This window comes from Panthera tigris, chromosome C1, assembly GCF_018350195.1.
Source record: "Panthera tigris isolate Pti1 chromosome C1, P.tigris_Pti1_mat1.1, whole genome shotgun sequence".
NCBI lineage: Eukaryota > Metazoa > Chordata > Mammalia > Carnivora > Felidae > Panthera > Panthera tigris.
In genome coordinates this window covers 84524287-84547804 of record NC_056667.1, presented here as the reverse complement: position 1 = coordinate 84547804, position 23518 = coordinate 84524287, and the positions used below count along the sequence as shown (strand labels likewise).

At 35.2% G+C, this 23518-nt stretch overlaps 1 protein-coding gene across 5 annotated transcripts in view; it reads right to left on the bottom strand.

Moving 5' to 3' along the window:
• The window catches only part of AGL (amylo-alpha-1, 6-glucosidase, 4-alpha-glucanotransferase), an 82513-nt gene that overhangs the window by 42924 nt on the left and 16071 nt on the right, over positions 1-23518 (bottom strand). Inside the window, exons 3-16 of one of the 5 annotated variants that reach the window (XM_042997982.1) lie at positions 23053-23263; positions 22126-22292; positions 21077-21280; positions 12159-12340; positions 11684-11795; positions 6617-6743; positions 6166-6268; positions 5973-6070; positions 4951-5090; positions 3705-3892; positions 1993-2116; positions 1008-1171; positions 334-435; positions 58-213 (exon numbers count right to left, since the gene is read on the bottom strand). In XM_042997982.1, coding sequence (XP_042853916.1) covers positions 58-213; positions 334-435; positions 1008-1171; positions 1993-2116; positions 3705-3892; positions 4951-5090; positions 5973-6070; positions 6166-6268; positions 6617-6743; positions 11684-11795; positions 12159-12340; positions 21077-21280; positions 22126-22292; positions 23053-23263 — 2078 coding nt within the window. Of the gene's footprint in view, positions 1-57; positions 214-333; positions 436-1007; positions 1172-1992; positions 2117-3704; positions 3893-4950; positions 5091-5972; positions 6071-6165; positions 6269-6616; positions 6744-11683; positions 11796-12158; positions 12341-21076; positions 21281-22125; positions 22293-23052; positions 23264-23518 lie in introns of those variants that run through there. The other 4 variants (XM_042997983.1, XM_042997984.1, XM_042997985.1 and 1 more) reach the window with 4 other exon arrangements.

Genomic DNA, 23518 nt, shown 5'->3' with positions numbered 1-23518 from the left:
TGGAAAGACTTACTCTGAAATTAAACCTTAAGAAACTTAACAAAAATTGTTTCTTGCCTGAATGAAACCCTTGGCCCCAAGCTCTTGATGAAGTTTATTGATAGCACATCTGGCTGCAATAATTCCACTTTGTAAATTAACTTCACCTGTATTTGATGGCGATGCTCCAGGATTCCACTTAGTATAAAACCGTTCTTCAGAAACCACTGAAATCTGAACCAAGTTAAAACTTAGCCATGTATACATTTTAATTATAATGAGAACTTTTGGTAAAAGTGCTCAAGGTTGTTGGCCATTGTGGATTTAAAAAAAAAAAACAACACACAAACACACCTGATGAGGCACTAATTCATCATAGCCTTTAGTACTTCCACTAGCACAACATGCCATAGAAACAATCGTGGTACTCGGGAGAGCATCATATTCTGACCTATGCTAGAGAACAATAAACAAACAAACAAAAAAACAACCAAGTTTATTTTCTTTTAAATGCAAAGTGAAGTAAAGGATACATAGTTACACACTATAAGACATTCATATGCTTTAAAACAAATAAAACATTAAAAAACTATGTACCACAATCACTTATAAATCTAAGACATGATTCTGAAGTATGTAGATATTATTGCCACTAAGTATCAGAGAACTAAATATCAAAACATTTATTTATTGATTTTTCCTTTTTCAAGTTTTTATTTAAATTCCAGTTAGTTAACATCCAGTGTGTAACATTAGTTTCAGGTGTAGAACTGAGTGATTCATCACTTACATACAACACCCAGTGCTCATCACAAGTGCCCTCTATAATACCCATCACCCATTTCATTTAGCCCATGCCCCCACCTACCTCCTCTCCAGCAACCCTCAGTTTGTTCTCTATACTTGAGTCTCTTTTATGGTTAGTGTCTCTCTCTCTTTTTTTTCTCCTATGTTGATCCATTACATTTCTTAAATTCTACATGAATTTAGCAAAATAAGTAAACACAAGAAAGAGATTAGATGCTTACCACAATAGGACACTCATTATCATGGGTAATATCCATAAACAGGGCATGTGCAATAGCCGGCATTAACGGCCTCAGACAAGGCTGAACAAAGGATCCAACGGGTTCTCCTCCATATCTATAAACTAACCTCCCTTCTTCATGGCTATTATATGCACTCATTGCCTCTGCAAAGCATTACAAAATATTTTAACAATCTTCATTATTATTGTCCAGAAGAGGTTAGGTTTCTTATCATAACTAACTTTCCAAACAAAGGCCACATAAATATTATAAAAAATAAAACTACTTTAAACATTTAAACAAATGTCTATTACTTTAGGTGACAAAAAAGTCTTCTCTATAACTTAGCCGAAGAAAAGGCTTATGTAGGTAAAAGGGAACACATGTTGTTTATTAGGATGTTGGTTATATAAAATCTATGGGAAAAAACCTAAGATTATATCATCTATCCAAGTAGGAGATGAAAAACAGATTTGTACATTTTCAAAAACAAAAAAATACTTTTGTTCATGAGTCATCAATTCATCCTACTGGTCTTTCAATTTAAAAATGAGATATTTTGGGGGTGCCTGGGTGGCTCAGTTGGTTAAGCCTCCGACTTGGGTTCAACTCATGATCTCATGGGTCACCAGTTTGAGCTCCGCGTTAGGCTCTGTGCTGACACTCTGAGCCTGGAGCCTGCTTCAGATTCTGTGTCTCCCTCTCTCTCTGCCCCTCCCCTGCTTGCACTCTGTCTCCCTCTCTCAAAATAAATAAATAAATAAATAAACATTGAAAAAAATTTTAAATGAGATATTTTTCCCCAAAGTGGAAATTTTTCCTAATAAAAACAGACTGAGTTACAGAAAATTTTGTATAGAGTATTTAAAAGAACATCAACTATGTTGGAAGTTACTAAACATTGTATGTAAAGCTATTAAATGCCTTTAATCTACTTGAACAAAAACTAAAGTTTCAGATGGGAAATACATGTCAACAAGCCTACCTCTTATTAGGGAGCTAATGCCCAGCCTAGTAACAAAGACATTGTCCAGGTCTTCGCTTCCCGTGAACAGTTCAGCTACTACATACAAATTGGGTTGCAATTTCCTAGCAGCATCCAACATGTACTGCAAAAAGCACAGTCACAAATGTAACACAAAGAGAAAAGCGAGTAGTGGGGAAGGAAAGGAGGCAGAACTAGGCATGGATTTGACATAGGAAAATATCATGGAGCAAGACAAAATGGAAATCCAAAAGGAATTTCCAAATAAATTTAATTGTACACATGTAAGAAAACATAAAACGGACCAATACACAGAGGAAACAAGAGAATTTATAAATAGAAAACAGAAAGGAAGATTAGATTTTGCAAAGATATAGAAACACAAGGGGGGCAAAAAAAGGAAGAAGAAAAATGTTAGTGTCACATTAAAAAACGTAAACCATACTGCTGTGATTCTGCTAGGCTTTACTCCTGTTTTATGTGCATTTGTTTTTAATACTCTAAGCGACTATTAATTTTCAGGCAGCTGACTAAGCCATTATTAGGAAATTCCCTCATGGTGAATCATTTAGCTATTGCAAAGATTAGGTCTGACGAACCATACTAAAGCTAGCTTTTCCTACAGATGGTAGTAAAATCTTAATCAGAAATTAAATCAATTCCAATTTTTTTCATATAACATTTGTAAAAAGGTTAACAAAATAATTGAAATTCTATCAGCTAACAAGTAAAATCCTAGAGGATTTTGTAACTCAAAATTAAGGAAACTGAGTTTTAATTTTCTGATTTGTCATAATAACAACCTTAGAAATATGTATATATGGCTGTTGCTAAAAGTACAATAAGAAAAAGACCTCTGCTACTTTTTGGAGCTAAAAAATGTGCTACCATCTAAACTAATGTTCACTAAAGTCTTCCAAATCAAGTCAATTTTTCATCATAGGACTTGAAACATATTCATTCTAATACGGCTTTAGAATAATCGATATTTTCCAGATATGCACACATTCGGAAAGAATAGTAAGTTGTCACTGGGAAGCTATCAAAAGTCTTATAAACGGGATGAAAATTTTAAGTGTTTTCAAAGCTGTATTAGGTAGAAGATAATGCTATAAATTTTGGCACTGTTTCAGTTTCTATAAAAAAGCCCGAAGAGGGATAAACAACCTTTATGTTTACACTTACACTTTTATAAATAATTAATTACAAATTGAATGAAAGAGGCTAAAACTAGCTTCAATATGCTGTAATGTTAGTACTTAATAACATAATATGTAACAGGTGACTTCACAGTATCTATTAATATATTAAAAGCAACCTAAGAATAACAAGGATAAGACAAATTGAAATTTATATACCACTAAAATATTAATATTATTTAAAAGTTAATAATAAAATAGTAATAATATGTTAACAATATGCATGACAGTATGGTTATGTATATATTATCAGAGACAATATGATCTACTTCCCTAAATTAAAATAAAAATATTAACCTATCAAACATTTTATAGCCCAGTATTCCATAACAACTGCATCAAAAGATTCTGTTACAATTGTGAAATTATGCCAAAGTGCTAAATACTCCCACCAAATCAATGCCAGTGTCTAACTAGCAAAAGGAAACATGTATTTGCATGTTTTATTTAAGGAAAGCGAGAAAAGAACACTACATTTCTTTTTTTTAATGCAGATGAATTGTTTTTCTGTACCTCAGCTACGTGAAGGGGTGTTGAGTGGCAGTTATCAAGACGCACTCCCTGGAAATAAGTCGCAGTTATTTCAGTGTATTTTTTCATGTGTGCCCAGAGAAAAGGACAGTCGTCTGGTTTATTCCCATAGCGTAATTTGACGCTGTCTCCCCAGCAAATAAGTTCTCTCCTTAGATAAACATTTGAACCTGTTAAGAAAGGAGCTTGCTTTCAGTGGGTCAGGAAATAGAATGAAAACAATTACTTCAAGGAAATACTGCTGTTTTTAAATCACACCGAGTATTTCTACCACAAACCATATATTGGTTAAAATTATGTCTAAAATGGTATCGGCATCTAAATTTATAAAGTTTTAAAAAGTTAACATTATTTTATATCTTACATCTATTTCACCAAAATTCTATGTTACAGTCTCTTCTAAAAATGTGTGCTTAATGTCAAAAATTCAAGTTGCTTCTGAAAGGAAAACTGTAGCAGTAGTATCACAGGCCCTTTGAAGATAAGAGTTTTACCAAAAACATTTAAACCTGCCTTTCCACCTTGTTACTCATTGTTGGCAATAAGTTACATTACATCCACAGGCTAGGGCAGAAGGCCTTTTCTCACTTAGAATAACTAGAAAGGAGAACGCAGAGATACTTAAACCCAAAGTACATTCTTTTTTAAAAAATGATATTTTTGAATTAAATTTAATGTCATTAAGACAGACTTCTGAAATGTTAAAAAACAAATATATTGATGGGTCCCCAGTAAAATTCTTCCTGGCAAAGAAACAGCTGTAGAAAAATAAAATGCTAGGAGAGAGAGGGAACCTGAAAGCTGAATTTAGTGTAACTGCTATTCAAATACCTTAATACCTCTCTGGCTACTGAATGAAATATCTCTTAAGGTAATATAATTATAATAGCAATAGTTTCAAATGTCTTTTAAAAATGCAATAGATTAAATTTTTGACCAAATAAAACTTTATGCAGAACCATCATATAAAATAGGTAAAAGCCATTCTAGTTGAGCATATGAGGAGAAGGAGGGGAAAGAAGGGGGAAAGGAAAAGATGAATCCCATCTTTTTCGTCAATCCCTTCTCTTCTCTCTCAAACTGCATGCACTTCTGGCACCTCTGTGATGAAATGCTTTAAGAACCATTAGCCTAGTGGGGAAAAAAAGTCAACGAAATAGTTTATATTTTGAGCTTGCCATAAAGTTTTCTTTCCCTATCCACAGAGAAGTTAACAAAAATGATGTACCTGGTTCAGCAAAGTTTCGAAGGGGATCATCTCCCATTACCCACCCATTATGTGCCATCAGAAAACAAGCTTTATTTGGGTGATGAATCATAGATTCTTCTGCGGAGAGGGTCATTTCTTCAAATGGGAAAGTAAAATATCTATAGAGATACAATTAAATATTAAATCCACAGAGAGAAACTCTTTGGAAACAATTTAAATTAGTACTATCAAAATACAGTACTTCCTCCTTAACAAATAAAATTAGTTCGACACTATAGAAAATAAACTTCATTACAGGTCAAAACTCTTCAGAAGATTTCCTTTTTTTTATTAAAAAATTTTCAAAAATGTTTATTTATTTTTGGGAGAGAGATAGAAAGTGAGTGGGGGAGGGGCACAGAGAGAGAAGGAGACACAGAATCTGAAACAGGCTCTGGGCTCTGAGCTGTCAGCACAGAGCCTGACACGGGGCTTGAATTTGGGAACAGTGAGATCATGACCTAGGCTAAAGTAGAACACTTAACCAACAGAGCCACCCAGGTGCCCCCAGAAGATTTTCTGAGTAAATCTACTAGATTTGAGAAATGCAGTTAGCATTATAGCATTCTCTGGTTAACATCTTAAATAATAACTTAAAAAATCTCATAAAATTACTAAGAAAATCACTGAGGTATTGATGTTACTTTGTAAAAGCTATTACTACACTTCAGTTGCCTAATCTGTGCTGCACATGACCTACAAGATAAGGAGCTAAATGCTGGTTCAATTTGATTGACATTGAGTTTATTATAGTAAGTACACAGTCCTCCAGAAACATTATTGTAAATGATTATAAATTGGTTCATAGTGATGATAGTTTCTCTAAACATTGGACTAACAAAATTAATTAATATTAAGCCTAGCTACCAAATCAAAACTTCTATTTCAATTAAAAAATGTACTGGAGTTACACATTAAAAGAAGCATTCAGATTAAACTGAGAAGTAAAATACAATTTTCAATTTTTAGCCTTTAATGAGAAGAAAACAAAAATGGAATACCTGGTAACTAAAGGATGTTTTCTAGTGACAGGTCCTAGTTTAGGACCATGGCCAGCCAGTCGTTCATAAAACACATTTCCCAAGAGGCAATTAACTGCCTAGAACACATTAAATGAGGTTATGTCAGTAAAACCAACAACAACACACATTATTAAGACTCAAAGAAAATCAGTAGTTCAAAAGTAGGTGAAACCTGTTCCTGATGATAGTTCACAAGTTGGTGCTTCTCTGAATTTAATTCCTCAATTCTCTTACGGAACCAGTTACAGCATTCATTAATTGCGGCTGGCCCATTGCTAGAGCAGAGACAGCAATACACACTTAATATTGAATGGTTTTAAAATTCTACATTTAAACATTTTCTCACAAGGGTGAATGAATATATTTAAATATATTCATCAGGATCTTAATTATAGCTGAAGAAGCTTTCCAATTGTAAAAAATTTTATATACACATATAGGAACACGGACCAGCATACAGAAAATAGAGGAAAGCATCATGCATTTGAAGGAGTAGAATTATGGCAAAATCATTTATCTAATTTTCTATTCAGGATTCTAAGAAATAGCATAATAGTAATACTAGCCGTGAAGGTTTGTAACTAATATCATCCTTTATTTTGTAGGAAAAATACATAACATACTCATGTGGTATGAAAGTTGCTAGTGCAATGTTCATGTCTACAGTACAGCCAAGCCTTCTGTATTCAGGATCTTGAATAATCTTAAGGTGTTTCTTTGGATCAGGTTTGGTTGTTATTTTCCTATTTTCTGAAAGCAAGAGCAAGAAAAGATGATATCTTAAATGCAAATATCCACAAGGAGATTGTAATCATTACTGATTCCAAATTTTTAATTTACAATTTTTTCATAGAAAATAAAATGTTTATTTCACAAGCAGCCTTTCTACCCCCATCTTCCTGAACACCACCTAACACACACACATTCACACACACACTCACACACACACTCACACATATATATATACACAGAGAGGGTGGGGCGGGAGAGAGAGCGGGGGGGGGGGGAAGGGAGGGAGGGAGAGACAAGAACATTATAGAAGAAAAACACAGGGATTCCTATCAGTTCAAACACTTCCCCACTTTTCTGCTTCAGTCGGCATTCACTTATTCTACTATACATATTTTAGGGCATTAAGGATGCTGGTGGCACAAGTTTTCTTTTTAGGTGTTAGCAAATACACTAATATCAGGAGGTCTTTTTCTTCAAAGACTGCTTTCTATTCAAAAGTGTTTCTTTACATTCTCTGAAAGAAGCACACAGGGTTGTTTCTGTACTTTTTTCCTTTTCACCAACAAGCATATTCCTTACATAAAAATAAAAAATTAAAAAGTAAATAAATGCTCTGTGGGAGGAATTTTCATGCCTTTTCTGGAACTTGTTCTTAGTAAATTAGATGTTGTGCAGGATTGCCCCCACTGGGCTTGATTTTATAACTACTAACTAATATCTGGCTTATTCTAAAGAGAACTTGAAGTGGCTTATAAAAGCACAAAATAAGATAAAATACATATAAATTCTTAAAATCCAGTGTCTGAGGTTCATCTGCAAGAGTAACCATATGAGCAATACCTATCAAAATAATACCAGCATTCTTCACAAAGCTAGAACAAACAATCGTAAAATTTGTATGGAATCAGAAAAGACCCCAAATAGCCAAAGCAATCTTGAAAAAGGAAACCAACACAGGAGGTATTATAATTCTGGACTTAAAGCTGTATTACAAAGCTGTATCATCAAGTATGGTACTGGCACAAAAACAGACACTCAGATCAATGGAACAGAATAAAGAACCCAGAAATGGACCCACAAACATATGGCCAACTAATCTTTGACAAAGCAGGGAAGAATATCCATCCGATGGAATAAAGACAGTCTCTTCAGCAAGTGGTGCTGGGAAAACTGGACAGCAACATGCAGATAAATGAACCTGGACCACTTTCTTACACCATACACAAAAATAAACTCAAAATGAATGAAAGACCTAAATGTAAGACAGGAAGCCATCAAAATCCTCGAGGAGAAAGCAGGCAAAAACCTCTTTGACCTCGGCCACTGCAATTTCTTACTCAACATGTCTCCAGAGGCAAGGGAAACAAAAGCAAAAATTAACTACCAGGATCTCCTCAAAATAAAAAGTTTCTGCACAGGGAAGGAAATAATCAGCAAAACTAAAAGGCAACTGATGGAATGGGAGAAGATATCTGCAAATGACATATCAGATAAAGGGTTAGTGTCCAAAATCCATAAAGAACTTATCAAACTCAACACCCAAAAAAAACAAATAATCCAGTGAAGAAATGGGCAAAAGACATGAATAGACACTTCTCCAAAGAAGACATCCAGATGGCCAACCGACACATGAAAAAATGCTCAACATCACTCATCATCAGGGAAATACAGATCAAAACCACCATGAGATACCACCTCGCACCTGGCAGAATGGCTAATATTAACAACTCAGACAACAACAGATGTTGGCGAGGATGCGGAGAAAGAGGATCTCTTTTGCGCTGCTGGTGGAAATGCAAACTGGTGCAGCCACTCTGGAAAACAGTATGGAGGTTCCTCAAAAAACTAAAAATAGAACTACCCTATGACCCAGCAATTGCACTACTAGGTATTTATCCAAGGGATACAGGTATGCTGTTTTGAAGGGGCACATGCACCCCAATGTTTATAGCAGCCCTATCAACAATAGCCAAAGTATGGAAAGAGCCCAAATGTCCATCGATGGATGAATGGATAAAGAAGATGTGGTATACATATACAATGGAGTATTACTTGGCAATCAAAAAGAATGAAATCTTGCCATTTGCAACTACGTGGATGGAACTAGAGGATATTATGCTAAGCAAAATTAGTCAGTCAGAGAAAGACAAATACCATATGACTTCACTCATATGAGGACTTTAAGACACAGAACAGATGAACACAAGGGAAGGGAAGCAAAAATAATATAAAAACAGGGAGGGGTACAAAACATAAGAGACTCTTAAATATGGAGAACAGAGGGTTATTGGAGGGGTTTGGGGAGGGGATGGGCTAAATGGGTAAGGGGCATTAAGGAATCTACTCCCAAAATCATTGTTGCACTATATATAAATTAAAATTAAATTAAATTAAATTAAATTAAAAAAGAGTAACCATATGAAAACTGCCAAGAAGTGTTTGAAAAAAAAGAAAAAGCTACACAATCAGTGTAAATGATAAAACAGTCTTCAATATTGATAGAGTGAATAAAAGATCACTGTAATAGTATAGATAACAAACCTATATATATTTCGCATATGACTACACTATGAAGGATTTATGGTGGTACTACAAATCAGTAAAAAAGGATGGATTATAAATTCAATATCATTTTCTGAATAAAAATAAATACCTTATATAATATACAAAAATAAATTACAGGTGCATTGAACATTTAAATGTAAAATATAAATAAGATTATTAGAATAAAACAATGTTGATGGAAGGATTTTTCTCAGCATGATGTGAAATCAGAAGCCATAAAAGACAAGACTGACAAATTTGACTATACTGAAAAAAATACCTCCATAAATCAAGAGTTAAAGGGTCAACAGCATACTAGGAGGGCATATGTGAGGCCAGTATAATAAGGAATCACCAATAATAATAAGTCAATGTGAAAATGTCAAATAACCCCAACCTAACAGAAAAATAGGGAAAGAACATTCATATACAATTAATGGAAAAATGGTAAAGTAACACGTGAAAAGATACTTCACTAATGAGCAAAAAGCTGCAAATTAAAATAAGGAGTGTTTTGTCCAATTGACAAAGATTATAAAGATTAATGGTATCTTGTTGGTGAGGGTATATTTAGTGATGATGTAAATTAGTACAACTTGTGTTGAAAAGCAACTGGACAATATCTATTGTAAATTTATCATTAAATTTGTAAACTCTTTGACCCAGAAATTCTGTGTCTAACAATTTATTCTGCAGATTTATTCACATAAGTAAAAACACATACAAGGATATATTTTCTACAATACTGCTTATAAGGATATAAGTTCTACTAAAGTAAGGGCTTGCTGTGTTCACCACTGAATCCTCATGCCGGGAAGAGTACCTAGTATGTAGTAGGTGGTTCAAAAGATAAGTATTAAATGAATGAAAGAATGATGAAAAAACTGGAAATAATTTATTGAAAAGGCTAAAGAACTTCACTGTTTAAACAGTCTGTAAGCTGTAGTCTTCTGTGTGTGTATAAGAGATATAAAACATATATTTAATTTATACATACACAATTATAAAAAATGTATATAAAATTTTAATTCCTTTCAAAAAGAGTCTGAAAAGAGACACAAAAACTATTAATTGGTACATAGTTCCCTCTAAGAATTGAGTTCTGAGGGAGAAGGAGTCACACATTTTTTTAATTGTATTTTTGTACTGTTTGTTTTTTCTTTACTATGAGTACACACTATTGCATTTAAATAATACAGCTTATAAATATCAGAGGGAAGAGAAGATAGAGGCCTTTTAGTGAAATGAAACATGAAGAAAAGTTAATATAAAAATTTCATGTATCAAGATGTTACACAATTGGGAAAGCTGAAGTGTGAATCTGACCTTAAGTTTCTAGACCTCATGTAATACGGACTTTTCCTTTTTTGGTGTTAAGAGGAAATGGATTTTATTTTATTTTATTTTATTTTATTTTATTTTATTTTATTTTATTTCATTTCATTTTATTATTTTATTTTATTTTATTTTATTTTATTTTATTTTATTTTATTTTATTTTATTTTAGAGAGAAAGAGAGCGTGAGCTGGAAAGAGAGGCAGAGGTACAGAGAGAGAATCCCACGCAGGCTCCACTCTCAGCATGGAGTCTTACACAGGGCTTGATTCCATGACCCTGGGATCATGACCTGAGCTAAAATCAAGAGTCAGTCGCTCAACCAACTGAGCCCCCCAGGTGCCCCCTGACTTCTCCTTTGAAAGTAGTATTTCTGGGTATTATTCTAGCTCTAGATTCTAGATGAGGAAGAGAATTTCTTATTTTAAGAGCCAGCAATATCCTTGCTGTTAGGCTGTCCTACACTAATTGTAGATACATCTTTATGATATTTCTCTCTAATTTGCCTCCTCAAAACCCTTTGAGCCTTTTACTCCCCTCCTTTGTCAGGGACACAATGATTCACTTCTTTAGTTTAGTTATGTCCTGAACTGAAGATCTGCTCCTTGCTATTATCTGGGTCAGTCTTACTAGTGGGTAGGTAGCCTTAATGGTGGGCCCCATCAGCTGGAAGCCCTTCTACCTCAGTTAAGATTTCTACTTTAGCCAACAGAACACTACATTTCTCTGTTTCAAAGCCTGTTGTGAACTTTCGGCAGCTGAAATAATCTGCTCTACCCCCCTCCCATTCATGTATTTAACAAACATATACTGAGCTCTATTATATTCTGAGCACTGTGCTAAGGAACCAATAGTAAGAAACAGTCCCCAAGAGAAATTATTATGTTATGTATTATTATGACATACTCTTTAGATGTCTCTGCTAACTCTCAGCTTCCACAATCAGTTTATAGTAGCACAAATATCATATAATGATAACAGATTTAATAATGTCTTAACCTTAGAAAAGAAGAGCTATCCCTTTAAGAGTAATAATTTTTTTTTAAATTGCTAGGAACATTCTAATGTATATCACTTACCTTGTGTAAGAAGTCCTCTAAATTGCTCAACTGCTTTGTGAACGTCCACTTGGAAAAATTCCCAGAGTTGAATCTTTGGAAAAATATCCTCCCAAATTATTTTTCGAATGCACTGAAAAATTTCAATAGTTGAAAAAAATATATTCAAAATCTTTTCACAAAACATATTTACCATAATAAAGATAGACTCTAAGTAATTTTCAACCATATATTTAATTTGTACTTTAGAAATTCTGTTATTCTGAGAGAGGAAGGGAGGCAAACCACATGAGACTCTTAAATACAGAGAACAAACTGAGGGTGGATGGGGGGCGGGGAGTGGTGGGGAAGAGGGAAAATGGGTGATGGGCATTGAGGAGGGCCCTTGTTGGGATGAGCACTGGGTGTTGTATGTAAGCCAATGTGACAAATTATATTTAAAAAAAAGAAATTCTGTTATTCTGTTTTAGTGTGGTACTCCTCTATACATACTGACATTCATTTGATGATCATTTTCAATCAAAGCAGGTACTCCTTTTTCTTTGTATTTCCCTTCTGCAACGTCACAGGATAAATGCCACAGTGCTCTGTCTAAGACCCAGGCAGGTTTTAAGTGTGGAGAATTTACAAGGTTATATGCACTTTCTGGATGTTCGTGGATCCATTTACTATTAGCAGCTTAAAGAAAAAGGAAACATAAAAGAACATCTTGTAATTAAACTCAAGTTGGTATCTATGTTAAGATTTAAGATGAAATAAAATGTCAATATCCACTACTCGTTTCCTTCCTTCCTTCCTTTCCTTCCTCCCTCCCACCTTTCTTTATTCCTTCCTCCCTCCCCTCTTTCTCTTCCTTCCTCTCTCCCTCTCCCTTTCTTTTCTTTGCTTGCCCTTTCTTTTTTTTTCTCTTTCTTCCTTTCTTTCTTCCTTTCTTTCTTTCTTTCTTTCTTTCTTTCTTTTTCTTTCTTTCTTTCTTTCTTTCTTTCTTTCTTTCTTTCTTTCTTTCTTTCTTTCTTTCTTTCTCTCTCTCTCTCTCTCTCTCTCTCTCTCTCTCTCTCTCTCTCTCTCTCTCTTTCCAAGTAGGCTTCACGCCTAGCATGGAGCTCAATGCGGGGCTTGAACTCACAACCCTGAGATCAAGACCTGAGCTGTGATCAAGATTGGACGTTTAACTGATTGAGTCACCCAAGTGCCCCCACCACTGATTTTCTTATATATTAGAAACAATATTTAAATATATTATAGAAATTATATATTACATATTAATGTTATGTTTTATATTAAATATTTGATATTAACTTAAAATATTTATAGTAATTTATGATACTGCAATTTGAAAAACATTTTTTTTTTGTTGGTTGTGGTATCCTGTCATCTACTTCACCATACCTTTTTTTTTTCTGTTGTAAGAATTTTTAATTGTAAGATGCAACATTAACTTATTAACACCCTTCTAATAACATGTTTACTATTGTGGGAGTTAAGAAGGGTCTTGTCCTCAGCCCATTTTGATGGTCCTTGAGTCAACTATTTTTTGGAATGTTCCTTATAAGCCTGAAAACAATATTTCCCTGCAAGACAGACAGGGCTTCCACCCAATTTCAAGTTCAGTGTCCTTGTTAAAGCAGAAAGTTACCTGAATCTTCACTCTGGTTTAGGCTGCTCGGTGACAGGTTCTAGAATATCCATCTCCCTTTTCCCCAGATGCCTCTCTTCTTTAGTCTCCTGAATGAGAGGGAACTTCTTTGGCCTCACCTAAGCTCTAGTTCTATATACTACCAATCTTTAGAATTCAAAATGTCATTTACACCTTTTTTTCCTATACAATCATTTCTTCTTGTATTTTTGGGGAGGAGGGAGGTGTGGTTTCTTCCTCTGGGTCTTTAAATATGATTGTATCTCCCTAAGGCTAAGAATACAAATACACATTCTATCCAAACTCAGTTATTTCTCTGACTTCTGCAGTCTGTTAATATCAAGATCAAATGTCTAGGAAATCCAATCTGTATCTGCTTCCACTGTCTCCCCACAGTCTTGTTCCTTTTCCCACTTTAATCTGCTTCTGCATCCATCACTCCACTGAGATTACTCTAAGCCTCCTAATCATGAAATTCAGTGCTACTTTCTCAACTTCATCAGTTTAACCTCTATAACATCTGCCATTATTGATTAGTCCTTCACTGATTTATAAAACACCTCTTCCCTGATTTACAAAAGGTATCATTATCTTGGTGTTTTTTTATTTTTCCTCCTCTCTTTTGGCCCTTCTCTTCATTTTTTTTTCTTAAATTTTTATTTTTCAGAGAGAGAGAGAGAGAGAGAGAGCGAGCGAGAGAGAGCACAATTGGTGGAGGGGCAGAGAGACAAGGAGACACAGAATCTGAACCAGGCTCTGAGCTGTCAGCACAGAGCCCAACGTGGGGCTTGAACCCATGAACCATGAGATCATGACCTGAGCTAGAGTCAGATGCTTAAATGACTGAGTCACCCAGGTGCCCCTCTTCTCATGTTTATTAAACTTCGTGGGAGGTTTATTACATCTTAGTCCTTCTCTTTCTCTAAACATGCCCTTCCTCATCACAGCCACTCTTCTTAATACCCACATTTCAAACCTGTCCAGCTCCGGCCAAGGCCCAGGCACATCTACCCAGGCACTTGATGGGTAGCACTGCCAGAGGACAGCATAGTAACTCAAAATCCATTCATATCTCTGCATATATCTACACTTAAAATGTGATATATCTTAGGCACTGTTTTGGGAGATGGATATTATGCGACAAAAGTGAGCAAGGCTCCTGTCCTCATGGAGCTTTTTCATTCTAGAGAGGTGGGTTTTTTTGTTTATTTGTTTGTTTGATTTTATTGTGCTCAGACAATTCTGACAGAATAAAATTCAGTTCTCTCACAGGCAACCTCTTTGGATAGCTAATCTTGAATGGTTGATAAGATTTGTCGTTTTGGTAAGACTGATAAAAGCCAGGCTCAGAAATTGCTAAAAAGAAACACACTGAGAGTACAAGGATGGAGCTTACATCTTATCATTCATTTGTATCAGTAAGTTTAGGATCAGAACCAGAGGAGTTCTGCAAGGTATTCCAAGTATTTGCAACATTAAAGAATATGTGTTTTCATTTTTAAATAAACAAATAAAAGTTATACATATTTTGTTTCATCTTTAAAATAGAGTAATGACCCCGAATTCACAGAGAAGCATGAGTGGTTAATGTACATGAAACAAACAGTAGTAACAACTACTGAATACCTACCATATGCCAGGAACTGTTCTAAGCAGCTATATGCACTAATTTATTAATCCTCATGTCCTATAGCATAATGTAGGGCATAGTTATGTTCCTTTACCAGGGGAAGAACTGAGGCACAGAGAGATAAGTAACTCAAAGTCATACAGCCAGGAAAGTACTTGGGCAAGATTCTTCAGACCCTGCAGTCTTAACCACTCTGTTCTTCTGCTGAGATGAATGTGTTCATACCTCATTCACTCAGCTGAGCACTATTACAATCCTTGCAGAGTTTAAAAATCATTATTTTTAGTTTCAGTCATTTATTTAGTAAATAATGTGGGTACATAATTTACTTACTTATTATTTATTCATATCCATAATAAACACTTGGATGGAGACAGGATATATAAGAAACAGAGATGTCGCAGTAAGTTAAATTAATAGTTATTTAATTATGAATCAAGCTGCGTTTCCCTAGATTCATCATCATATTATTAGAATTCAAGATGTAGGAGAAAAATGTAATGATGATTATATCTAGTTAGGATTTTCATTTATTAAGAATATTAAGGCTACCCTAATTTTTTAAATGGTAAAATCCTGAAACTTTGTTACTTATCTCAATTTTTTGAAACAAAATCAACTGTAAAATGAAGGAATTCTAAACATTAATTCCACCTGAAAGAGAGGTCAAACCAAACTACATCTTAATATATATCAAAATCAAAAATGAAACATGGATTTCTAGAGTGGTGCAGTGAGGAACTTAGCAGACATTCTCTGGAGCAAAACCACAATTTAAATAGCAAAAATTATAAAATATAATCATTTACAGTCTCTGGAAATTGTCCTAAGGGCTTTAAGCATATGGAGAAACATTTATTTAAGAAAATCTACCAAATCTTGGCAAGAATAGCAACAGTCTGTGGCATGTGAACTACAACCTTCTCTCTTAACTCTCCCAACCAGCCACGTGTTAATGGAAGCTGTATGCCAGGTGCTCTACTCCGGGAAGGCATGGCCAACATGGAGACTCCCCCTTTCCACAACTCCCAGTCTGGGGTTACAGTTTCACGCTGGGGGAGGCAGGCTGCCTGTGTTTCTCACTCCCTCCAACCCTATTTTGTAGAAGCTCCATTCCAAGTAGGCAGGCAGAGAAAATCTTGGCTCCCTTCCTCCACCTAGTCCCCACCTGTAGGGTGGATGTTCTACCCAGCTGTGGGAGGCCAAGAATATTGGGACTCCAACTGCCTCCTGGGAGCTGGAGCTCACTTGGAGGGTGAAGATTCCATATGGGGGGGGGGCAACTGAGAAGACCAGGGACTGCTATCTCCTGCCTCAAGTGTCCCCAGAATGAGATGGCACTTGGGGAAAAGTGGTCTCATCCCCAGCTCTGGAGCAGTAGCACAAGTGTTTTGCTTGGGGAGAAAGACAGTTCATGAGGATGAAAGGCTCTGCCTGAAAGGACTGACTTTATTTGGAACAATGAGTGAAGAACTTCATGCCTAAGGTGTTGTTGAAAATAACGAAGACCTTGGTAGAGAGTAGTTAAGAGAATACTGGTAGCTCCATGATATAAAAAAAAAAAAATCATAGCAAACAAAACAGAAATTTAATAGAGAGAACCAAGGAAAGAGAAAGCAGAGGACAGCCCTCCTGGGATCACAGGAAACACTGGGGGTTGAGAAGGCTGGGTGTGTGCACTAGGCTGCACCCACTCAGAAGCAATTCTAACAGGACATGGGAAAGACCTGAAAACATTCCATAATCCCATACAGACCCATCAACACAGGACAACTCACTGGCAAAAGGGACTTAAACACAACCTCTAACCAAACATGGAGTGAACACTAAACTACTGTGACCCAGGGTAAATACTGGGAAGCCAGGCTTCAAAATAAAATCACATTCACCTCTGGCAATCTGCAAGATCCTATGTATGCTCAAGGCTGTGCTGTCTCTGGAACAAGCAGAAAGAGAACCTCCAAGCTCCCAGCCCTTGATAAGTCTTTATTGATCTTTTTACTGTCAACCTATTTGTATCTTTGAATCTAAAGTGTGAAAAAATGTAATGTTTGCATTTTGTATAAAGAATGAAATATTTATTGACACATAAACCATGTGTCAATTTTATCATCGGATCTGCTAACAATGGAGATATAACAATAATAAATAAATAATTCAAAAGATAAAAAAGAAAGTGTGTTGCCTGTAGGCAGCATATGGTTGGGTCTTGTTTTTTCAAATAACTTTGACAACCTCTGTCTTTCAAGATACAGGCACACCTCAGAGATACTGTGGATTTGGATCCAGAGCATCGCAATATAGTGAAAATCACAATAAAGCAAGTCAAACAACTTTTTTGTTGTTTCCTAATGCACATAAAAGTTATTTATTTTTTTTAAAGAGGGAGGGAGGGAGTGAGGGAGAGAGGAAGAGACAGAGAGAGAGAGAAACAGAGAGAGAGAAAGCAGGGGAGAAGGGTAGAGGGAGATCCACACTCAGCCTTGAGCCTGACATGGGGCTTGATCCCATGACCCTGGGATCATGACTGAGCCAAAATTAAGAGTCAGATGATCAACTGACTGAGCCACCCAGGTGCCCCCAAATGTTATGTTTATACCATACCGTAGTCTATTAAGTGTGCAATAGCAGTATATCTTATAAAAACAATGTATATCCCTTAAATAAAAAATACCTTGATGCTAAAAAGTGTTAACTATTATCTGAGCTTTCAGTAAGTCATAATCACGAATCACAGATCATCATAACAAATATAATAAGGAAAAGTTTGAAATATTGTGAAAATTACCAAAATGTGACACAGAGACATGAGAAGTGAGCAAATGCTGTTGGAAAAATGGCATCAATAGACTTGCAGCAAAGTAAAGCACAATAAAACAAGGTATGCATTACTTTCAAAATTCCCTGGATCTTTGGCTTTAAAATGTTTTTTTACTAAGATGTGGTTGAGTGTGGCTACTTTTGTTTTTATGTTACTTAAAGTTCACTGAGCTTTGGGATGTGTAGATTCATGTTTGTTTGTTTGTTTGTTTGTTTTTAATCAAATTTTAAAGGTGGGGAAGTTTTCAGCCATTACTTGAGGTGTTTTTTCTATTCTTTTCTTTCTTTTCCTTCCGTCATTTCATTTCTATGATGTGGTGTGCTTCAACATGGCCCACATTTTACTGAAACTCTGTTCATTTTTATTTTTCTTCAGTTCTTCAAAATGTATAAACTCTGTTCACTGATCCTTTACTCTGTCACCTCAAATATACTGCTGAACACCTCTAGTGAATTTTTAATTTACTTTTCGACTCCAGAATTCCCATTTGTTATTTAAAAAAATTTTCCATTTACTTATATTTTCCATTTGATACTATCATTTACTCTCCTTTACAGCTATAAGCTGGTTTCCTTTAATTCTTTAAATACATTTATAATAATTGCTTTGAACTCTATGCTGACTAAGCATGACATCTAGGACTTTGCAAAGGCGATTTCTGTCGCTTGCTTTTTTCTTGCGTATGGGTCACATTTGCTGTTTCTTTGCATGTCTCAATTTTTTGTTGCAAATTGGGCAATTTAGATAATGTATTGCAGCAACTCTGGATATTGAGCCCATTCCTTCCAGGTCTCGTTGGTTGCTTGTTTGTAACTTGGCCGTACTATTTCAGTGAAGTCTATTTCCCCCACGGTGAGCAGCCATGGATGTTGCCGCTTAGAGGGCGCAGCCTTGGCCGTCTGCACTCAGTCTGGGATGTCGGTGGTTTTTAGCAGGGCTCTCTCAACTGTCTCCTTCCCTGAACTCTGTTAAGCTGCTTGCATCCACTGGAATCACACTTAGCTGTTACTCTTTTGTGCTATTATTTTTGATAATATGCTGAAGCATAAATTGCTCCACAATATGATCCAATTAAATTTGGGCCCCTCGGCAGGGGTAGTCTCTGAGGCCAGTCTTTCAGACTTGTAGGACTCTTGGAGGGCTGTTCTAAGCTGCCTCTTTCTCTGGTTCTTTCGGTTAGACCACTTAGCTGGCCTATGGTTTAGTATGTTGCTCTCAAGATGATACCAGCCTTCTCTTGTTTACCACCAAAGTCTCCATTGTTTTCAACAGTGTCCCATGCTATATACCAATAAAGTCAATTTCGTTCTTACTCTGTTCTTACTGCACATCTCTTCCCCTGGGCAGAATACCTGTGTCACTGCTCCACAGCTGGTTTTTTTGGCTTACCTCTCTAGGTGTGGAAGCTCCACTGCACAAGCAAACTGGGACAAGGGCAACTAGGGCCCCAGTATTCTTGCTCTGCCACGCACGGGGTAGAGCTTTCCCTCCATGAGTAGGGGTTGGATGAAGGAAGGGACATCTCAGGTGCTCTTGCTCACAACGGAATTTCTACAACAGAGTGCTACAGTTGGGAGGGACATAAGAAATGTTGGAAGTCTGCACATTTAACTGGGAGCTGGAGAGAAAAGGAACCTTGTGTTCCCACCTGCACATGCCAGGAGTAGATCTATCATCATTCTGAACTGGGGCAGGGAGAAGCAGGTCCTGGTTCAAATGTCACAGATTATCACTGCTTTTATTGAGATTTAGGAGATTTTCTTGCATAAATGCTTTTCCATATGCTGAATTCCCTTAGAACAATTTTCAAAGACTTTAAACAGTTCTTTTAAAAAATAATTTTTACCAGTTGTTTTGCTGGGTACAGAACTCTAAAGCCCTCACACTGCCAATCTCTGGAAGTCGACTCCCCTGGACAGTAATTTTTTAATGAAAACCTATTTCACAAAAAGCACATTATAATTTGCAACACTTTCCAATTTAGGGCTGAAGCAAAGTTTACTTCTTTTATGTTGCATAGAATCTCTCAAAGGCTTCAGAAATAGTCTCTAATAGAGACTGTTACTATACTCCAATTTTTTTCTCCCTTTGTTCCTTTAGTAACAGAATTCCCAAGGTTCAGCTGTACACATGGCTGACAGACTACATTGCAAGGTGTGACAAGAGACAGAATCCTGTCTGATAAAATATGAGAAAAAATATATATATATACACATATATATCACATATATTTATTGTGGAATTATAGATATATATCTTATATCACATACACACACACACACCAGACCATGCCCTTAAAAGTCATGACTTCCCTTCTTCATTTCCACTAGGTAGAGGTGATACTGGGAGCTGGAGCAGCCATATTTGATTAAGAGTTGGAAGCAAACTATTGGAGAGAGAGCAGCATGAGAGAAAGAACCTAGTTCCCCATCACCACTGAGCTACCACAGCAGTCTTGGGATGTCTATCTAATCTTTTATAGGAAATAAATACAGTTTCAGAGTTAAGTCACTATATTTTTGTCTCTGTTACACCTGCATATGCCATATCCTAAACTCATATAATGTCATTATGTACTTTGATAAACTTGATGTGAATAATATTATAGATGTTAAAGCAATTATCAATAATGTCAAATTTTCAAGTGAAGAATACTGATTTCTAAGATATTAGGAAGTTTTCACTGTGGCACACAGAGCAGATAATGTTTGCAAGGTACAGTGCATTAAATTGAAAGCTGATCATGGTCAGTGGCTTCTCCAGGCCCAGCTGTCTGACAGGTGACAGGAGGAATCATCTCCCTGAGGATCGCCAGTTGGGAAGTTCTGATACATTTTATGGAATTGTATACTGGTAAAGAATCTTGAGATCAAACAGATTAACTTTAATAAGCCCTTTTAACATGTAAAAGGTATAATTTTTAGATTTAACTTCTAAGAGTTTACCAATAATTTTCTCCTTAAATAGTCATTCAGTTTTTTCAAATACATACTATAGTACCAGAGCTATTGCTGTATGGGATTCACAAGTTGGTCTGCAAAGTATTAATAATGAAAGTTGAAATATGTGATCAAATGTCCCTTCTATGATCACTCTCCTGTTTTTATAATCATCACATGCAAAATAACTATGTATTGATATACCTTCAACTAACACTTATTTTCTCTGAAAGAAAAAAAGTGATACCATATAAAGTGATTTTTAAATTGAAGGACACCTATATATCATTGTTTTCAAATTTTATGTTACATAAAACAGCAAGAAATAAAATAATCAGAATATAATATTCTCATCAAAATTAATGGAGGTAGTTAATTAAGCTCATACCAGTATGGTTGTAGACAACGTCAGTAATACAAAGAATATTCCATTCCTTTTTCAATTTTTCCACTAGCTGTCCAACATCATTCCAGGTATACTTTTTATTAGGTCTTGAAAAGTCAGGACTGAATTCTAACTGGTTAGCTAGGGAGTAGCATGACCTAGATAGTCCAAGAGTCTGTAAAGGGGTAAAATGAATCATGTTGTAACCTGCAATGCAAGAAAATAAACAAAGACCACTGTAAGAAAACAAACGAACAAACTAAAACTAAGCAAAATATAAGTTTAGACTTCCCTTAAGTAGTTTCAAATAGCAAGGCAACCATGTAACTAGAAAAGGAATCAAAGACTAGGGTTCAAATCTTAGCTATACCATAAGTGACTTCAAGCAAGTCTACTTAAATCTTTCAGGATATCAGGGTCCTCATATATAAGACAGAGATAGTGAAATAATGCACTTGAAAAAATCGTACACAGTGCCTAGTTACTATTAAGGGTTCAATTTATATTTGTTGGATGGATATATTTACATGTAGAGAAATACAAGTATATTAGCATGTCTTGCTCCCACTTTTAATGTTCCACTGTCTTGTGTTCTGTTTCAGTTATGTCAATAAGTTTCTCATCTCTTTCTTCATATTATATTCAGTTTGAAAGTAAAAAATATTACTCTTCAGTATGTATGGCAGCACACACCTTCCACATGGAAGACAGTTAATCAATGTTGAATTAAAATTATATACAATGATAATACATGTTCCAAAACATTTTAATAGTTTACTACTAATTTTTCTATGTCAAAGTAAAGTCTTAGATACAATAATGATCTCATTTTATTATTAGAGTTCCTTAATTTTCTAAGTTGAACCATATAATTTGCTATTTTTGCAGGTTAAAAATGGTTAAGTCTTAACAACTTTATATGATTCTATCTATTTCTATTACTAAATATACTAAGAAACAAAATTAAAAGGAGAATCAAAGCTCTTGAAATCTATATCACAGAGGATAATTACATTTATTTTAAGAAAGAAAGGAAAGATAGCTGACATTACCTGATTCTTTTGCAACCCTAAGTCTGCTTTCCCATTCATCAAAGGGTCCCATACACTTAGCTAAAAATGTCTGAAGAGTAACACAGTCCAAGGGTAACACGTGATTGTCAGCACCAACATGTAAAATAGGATCCACAACTATGTAACCCCCACCACTTTTTTCATTTCTAAGGAAAAAACAAAACAAGAACTTCTCAATTAATGATAGGAAAAAAAATCCTCATCTAATATAGTCTGACTCTCTAATGGGAAGGTGAATTGTCCCATTTTAATATGTGTTTCTAGAGGCACCTGGGTGGCTCAGTTGGTTAAGCGGCCAACTTCGGCTCAGGTCATGATCTCACAGTTCGTGAGTTTGAGCCCCGCATTGGGCTCTGTGCTGACAGCTCAGAGCCTGGAGCCTGCTTCAGATTCTGTGTCTCCCTCTTTGCCCCATCCCCACTCATACTCTGTCTCTCTCTGTCTTAAAAATAAATAAAACATTAAAAAAATTTTTTTTTAAATATATTTCTAAGCACATAAAATCATTTAAAAAGTTGCAATGAAACTCAATGGAAAAGCCTTATTTTATCCTTTTTCCAATCTCTACATAATGACATAGTATGTATAATATCTAGTAATGTTGCATTAAGGAAAAATAAGCATACCTATCAGTAATAACAAGGACACTCAAGCAAATAGCATCTTATAATGAAGTTATATGAAAAGACTATTCAAGTGGTTACTTAAAAAAAAAAAATTGAATCTGCAATGAGTCTTACAATTGCTTCCTAGGAACTGAAGAACCATATTCTATTTGCATCTCAAAAAATCCTGTAAAAAATTGCAGTCCATGGTTTATATATTAACTTTTTTTCAAGCTAGATAATTTAACTAGATAGAATGAATTAACTTTTTCTCCCCCAACATATAGGACACATGACTTACCCTTGAAGGAAGTAATACTGAAATGATCCAGCTTGCTGAAGATTAAGTTTACAGTATTTATCAGAATCATCTTCTCTTTCTGTTGGATTTTCCCATTCCAGGGAACGGAATTTTTCTCGATTAAACGGTTCTCCAGGAAATGGGTAATTTGTAAATACAGTAACTGCTTTTCCCTGTAAAGTGGGGCCTAGTCGGAACTGTAGTTCAAACCCTAAACAAAAAGCACATTTCAATAAACTCATTGTAAGAATTTAAATTACCACATTAATAAATAAATGATTTATTTAAGGTTTTACAAAAACTATGGTTTCTCAACTATGTTTTAAATATATATATTATATAATATATATACATATTATATATTATATATTATATAATATATATATGCTAATATACAACACTGCTGGTTTTGGAACTATTCTGCAATCTAAGTTAGCTGAATTGTATATTTTAACATACAGTATAC